Raw genomic sequence first — 6000 nt, forward strand, 5'->3', positions numbered from 1 at the left:
CTGGTCCGCCGGGATGCATTGCTGTGGTTTTTGGGTGCTTCTCTTCCTAGAGTTGACCTTCACATAGGCATTAATCAACTGGGTCTCTGTCTCTGCTTCTGTATACACAACAAGCAGTACCATCTCCTTTTTTCCGGACAGTGTGCTGTATTAGGAAATATTCTAGAGTCTAGATCTGTCTGCCCTTGAGGGAATACATGAACACAGTGGAGGCCACAGAAAGTCGATCAGGAGCCTCATGGCACAGCTTTCCAAGCTATTCAAGCTCTTTCATCCCCACAGTACACCCCTCCTTGATCAGGCATCTATGGTCTGCTCCAGTTCAGGAGATTTCCTGGTAACTATTTGTCTATTTAAGAAGAATTTCATCAACGTCTGTCAGCATTCCCATTTGACATCCCTACCTTCTGACTCATAGTAAGGTCAAGATTTGCAGGAAAATGGATCACTTACTCAATTTCCATCCACTAACTGCGATGTTTATGATCTCTCTGGACTTTAATATCGGTGACAAACAAGTAGGGCTTAAAATGCAGGCTTAAACTATCAACATTTGTAACCATTCACAGCCCCGTTCCACCGTCTGGGTAACAGTTTGTTACTGATAGATGCCCCTAGAAGTTCTGATAGCTTTCCATTAAATTGCCCTGAAACAACCCCACTCCCTCTTCACAAGCATGGGTCTGTAAAATGACAGGCCCCTACTTTTGGGACACTCGTAATAGGTTGGAATAGATGTAATCAGAAATTTGAGGCATCCACTTTATCCAAGAGCTTGTCTCCTAAATGATTGAGATGGATATCCATCTTGGTCATTCAGTTACGTCCCTGATAATCCATGCAAAAGTATATCTAGATCAAATCTTCCTTAGGCACCAAGAACTTTTGCTTGAGCCATGGACTCTGGGAGAGCTTAGTCACTAACATATTGGCAACCTCTACCTTGATTCAGTCTTAGACTTTGTCTTTGAGAGCCTTTAGATCTTGCGTTTCATAGGTAGACTGTGTCCTCCGTCCATCTCGCACTGGAAGTGGACAGATACATTCCTGCACTAAGCCATGATGGTATAGAGCAGGTTGATGATGATGGAAGCTCATCACACTCATGGTCCTGGAAAGATGACTACAAGGATGCAAACATTGGTCAGCTCAGGGAACACAAGAATTGCTGTCATACGTTTCCTGGGGAGGAGATGTTTGAGCTGATTAATTTGGAATGTGATATTGTACTCACTTGGAGCACAAAGCCAACCAAATAATTGACTTCACTAATCTTTCCTATGATTTTGATTAAAAAAATGTGTGTGCTTTAGAACCTAAAGACCAACTGATTGCTCCATGCTGATCAGGATCTCTCGACCTTCTTTGTACCCCATAATAGCTTCCCTCTAGTCACATTCTTTTTCAGATACTCCCAGTAGCCTGAAAGTTGTCCTTTGCCTTTTGCATTAAATGAGTCGGTTTACTCTCCTGGCCCTTTGCAGATCAGTGGAACATGGGTTGCACCTAGAATTTATCATCCAAGGTCTTTAGGTTGAAAATGTTGCTCAGTGAAGGTGAAGGAGCAAGGGGAAGTTGGGTTCTGTTACTGGGCAGAGGAGAGCTTGGCAGGACGGTATTTGTTCTGCATGTCACCCAGATATCTAAAGTCTGTAGAGTGTTATCGCAGAGAGAGCAGCATGAAGGTGTTCATCACGTCCATCAGTAAGGACAATAACTGTATGCTGTATTTCTATATTGTGAACCTAAGTAAAAGGGAGTCAAGCCCTGTACAGGGTCAAAGGCTTAGACAACAGCATGTGACTGGAGTGGTATCTGGTATTTGAGAGCAAAAGCTGATTGCTGCTACATCATGATGTAGCATTCTTTAAAGAGGTATATCTTCAGGTCTTTCCTAAATTGGAGCATGGTTAGGGTAGTCCTGATGGATACAGGGATGTCATCTCAGATGCTTGGTCCATAGATGGAGAAGGCCTTATGCCTTGTTTTATCTTGTTTGCACTTAGTCATCTTATTTTAATGATGTCCTGGCCGGTGTGTAACCGGAAGAGTGGTGAGCTTGTCAGCCACATGGTAGGGGTGGCGTTTGTAATGGCTTAGTAGATGACGGAGCTGGTGGGGTCTGGTTGGAGGAGTCAGTAGTTTTCCAGTAAAATGGAAGGTGATGGGGGCATATTTCTTCAGGCTCTTAAGGAGGCAGAATGCTGTTAAAGGGGACCATTGTGGAGTCTGAGAGGCCATGGGGCAGGGCATTGCCTCCATCCAGGTGGGAAACTACGAGAGCTTGAAGAGAAGTTCTGTAGTCGCTGTCTCAAAGGAATAGTTCAACTTTCTCTAGCAGTGAGTAGTATAGAAATCTGGTACCGGGCTGTCTTGGTATTCTTGGTGATGTGTTTCGGGAGAGTGAGATCGATGTCCAGAGTGAATCCTAGTTCCTTGGTACTGCATGAAAGTTGGGATTTGAATCCATCCATGCTGATGTTGTTAAGACAAGTTTGGGCTAGCTGTTGCATGCTGTTCTTGACGAATAGGGGGATTTTTTCTTTTGTGGGGTTAAATTTCAGGCAGATGCTGGAGAACCAGGTCTGGATGAGGTGCAGGCAGTGCACTTTATCCAGGTGTTGGATGTCTGGAAAAGAGGAGACTTTCAAATGAAGTTGTGTTCTGTCTTCATATTCATGAATTTTGATGTCTGTGAGGAGATTCCCAAAAGGTGCCATGCAGAGACTGAAGAGGACGAATAAGTCCATAGCGTCTTGACAATCAGTCATAAACACTATTTTGTGCAGAAACAGCTCCACACACCAAGAGTGGGATGACCACATATATGAAGCACTAGAGGGATTGTGTAAGGGAGAGCTGATGGGCCTTCTTCCCTCCAGGAGTACTGGTGAAAAGGCATGTGCCCCAGCACTAGAATTAGCCGCCATCAACCTCCCAGTCTCCCCACAGTGTAGTGTGAATGAGCAGGAGCCACACGCAACTGGAGTTGGGGGAGGGGACTGGATTTGATGGGGGCGGGGGTACCCTGGGTGACTGGTGCAGCATGCTCTTCATGGGTCTGGAGACTAGTCGCTAGTCGATGGGCACAACCTTTGCTGGAGGTAGTATTTTGGGGCATAGTGGGTAATAAATGGGCTGGGGCCCTGCTCCAGACTGTAGTGTGGGGGCACATAGTATAACAGATCTGTAAGTACTGGTTCCGGCACACTGGCTACTTGGATCTTATAGCAACTATGACAGAACACAGTCCCTGGGAAAGGTAAAGGGACTCATGCAAGACTTTAGCTGTGATGCACAGTGGTCACGTTGAATTGGTGTTTAGGAGTTATAAAATATTTCACCCTTTGTGGCTGAGGGAATTCTAATTGCAATCTGTTGTACTCAACCATGATCCAGACGAATGTGCTATAGACGATGATGAGACAATAGTGGACGGTGGAATACTTAGGTTATTATCAGCCACTGGTAATTACTTTGTCCACATTCTAGCCAATTGCTTTTTGTCCACTGCTCCACTCCAGACCGGGACCAGCTATATTCAAATCAGACTTGCTCTTGCCTCTATAGTAACAGTCAAGCCAGGAGGGCTAGACCAGATCCCCTCTAGACAGAAATACTAGCAACTTCATTGTGGTTTCAGCCTTCTTGGGCCCCATTAATGAGATGCGGCTTCAGTTGATTGGCACAGTGAACTTCTGGATAAATCTGCATATTGGACAGTGTGCGGCAGACTCTGCATCATCAGAAACATTTCTAAATACCTGTTCTTCTTCCTCTGCAGCTGCCTCCTTGTCTCAGCCTTTCCTATCTAGCCTTGTGTGGATGCTCCGGCAAGTCTGGGAGACCATAGCTCCCGTGAGCTCCAGGCCTGGCATCTGTCGCTGAGCCTGCGCGTCTGCCACTGCTTCAGAAGACCCAGATGTCACCGAAGCTGCTGCTTCCATCAGACTTCTTCCACATCTTGATGGAGAGTAAGGAACATCACATGCTTCCAAATCCATTACAAGTGAAAGATACAAAACAATATGGTATTATTGGGCTTCATGTCAGCAGACATGGATGATCATATCCACTGCTTCCTGCAATTGAATCGTCTTCTGTCCTAAACAAACATCTCCTTTATCCACGTGGATTTACTGCTCTTCCAGTTACTCTAAACAAAGATGTTCTGTGCCCATAGAAGTAAGAATCTGCTCTGCACAATCCAGAAAGGAGCTCCTTCCATGTACTATTAAAGACCTGCTGTATCACCAGTAAGTATTGGGTTTTACACGAAAGCAAATATATACTGCAAACCGTCCATACAAACATCTGCTTTTCCAGCCACCCAGGATGTGCTTTATGCTCCCATTCATACAGTGCACATAGTAGGAGTGCACACCCATGCACCATTTAAGGATTTACAAAGGGTTAAATATCATAATCGAGACACCAAAAATACCTACTATTAAATAGTGATATCTACTGCAACATGCTAGTCATGGATATAATGTCCACCCACCATTATATTGACATGTTACAGTTTCAAAATCCCTGAAAAAATAGGTGCCTCTGATGCTTGGACTGGGTTAATTCACTATTCTTACATTAGTAAGTGCTTGTTGGAGCCCTTGGACCTGAATTCTTTCCTTTTAGTATGGAGATAGTAAGGACATTTTGAGGTAACTGCAGCAATATTTTTGTTGTTGTTATTTGCACTTTATTGTTGGCAGTTAAAATTATGGCTACACGGTCTGCTGTGCCTTCGGGAATCTGTTGTACTCCTTACAAAGACTGATTCTACTCCAAACAGAGATCTAGGGTCCCCATCCAGACCTAGGTCTTTTACTTATGTCAGCAGAGGACATGAAATCCACTGCAAAAAGGTGCCCCTCTTTACCCTGGATCACAGATGAATGTATGTGTACACCCTAGCTCTACATCCCAAAATATATATATATATACACACATACATATATATATACACACATACATATATATATACACACATACATATATGTACCCCAAAAGGGAGGTATTTTATCTCAAACAATGATACGCTGCCCCTATAAGGAACTACAACTTTAACCACCAGCAATCTACATAGTCACACTTCTTCTCAACAAGGACCTGCTGTGCAAGACCTCCAGGGAGGAGATTGCATTCCAGTGCCATTTCCCCACAGAAAAGAATCCTCTGTACCAGCTCTCAGCAACTATCTACTGTCCACCTCCTCTGTCCTTGCCCTGCAGACAAACGTCTGTGCCACCTCTCCACAAGGATTCTTGACTCAACGCCTCCTATGTTTTCTGTTGAACATTTATTATGTGAAACATACTAACTGGAGAATATTACAATAAAATATAGTTAATGTGTTATTGTATTTGCATATTTTATAATTGGCTGGTTACTAACACCAGTTGATGCAATGAACTAGATTCTGGAAATTATTTGTATTTGCAAGAGTGCAAGAAATTCCTGTAAGCACCTTCAGCGTTTACGTAAAGTGAATTGCCCATCTCTGCACCAGATCACTAACAAGCTTATGGACAAGAAAGACAACTGCTTGTGCTCCAGGTAGCAGTACCAGAAAAGAAGCAAAGAAGATATGTTTTAGATAGCAACTGTATACAACTAAAAGTAGCAGCTTGTGTTACGGGAAATCAGAGATTATACAAAAAAGCAAAATGGACCCGCAGGCAATAGTGACCTCCCATCACATACAGTTTAAGAACTTACAGAGAGCATGGTATCCACTCTTGGCAGAAAGTTAGCAGCACAGTTCTGTCAAGCAATCACACCTAGGAATTAGTAGACAGCCAGGCCCAACCATCCTGCCCATTTCATGACTAGTCTACGCACCAAGACTATTGTCCTTGGCTTTCTTTAGTTTACTTACTGCTTGTGCCTACACCACCTCCCTGGGTGGTGGCACCCTGCATTGATGACCATTGCCACATTAAAAACAATTCTGATGTTACTTATTGCTTTCGCCATTCCATTGAGAAAGGACTTGTC

At 43.8% G+C, this 6000-nt stretch overlaps 1 protein-coding gene across 1 annotated transcript in view; it reads left to right on the plus strand.

Annotated features, from left to right (window-relative positions):
• The window catches only part of PEX26 (peroxisomal biogenesis factor 26), a 46654-nt gene extending 41294 nt beyond the window's left edge, over nt 1–5360 (plus strand). The window contains exon 6 of the mRNA XM_069228026.1: nt 3785–5360. Within this exon, the coding sequence (XP_069084127.1) occupies nt 3785–3888 (104 nt within the window). The 3' untranslated portion in view covers nt 3889–5360. The remainder of the gene's footprint in view (nt 1–3784) is intronic.
• The last annotated feature ends 640 nt before the right edge of the window (nt 5361–6000 follow it).

Source organism: Pleurodeles waltl, chromosome 4_1 (genome assembly GCF_031143425.1).
Source record: "Pleurodeles waltl isolate 20211129_DDA chromosome 4_1, aPleWal1.hap1.20221129, whole genome shotgun sequence".
NCBI classification, from domain to species: Eukaryota; Metazoa; Chordata; class Amphibia; order Caudata; family Salamandridae; genus Pleurodeles; species Pleurodeles waltl.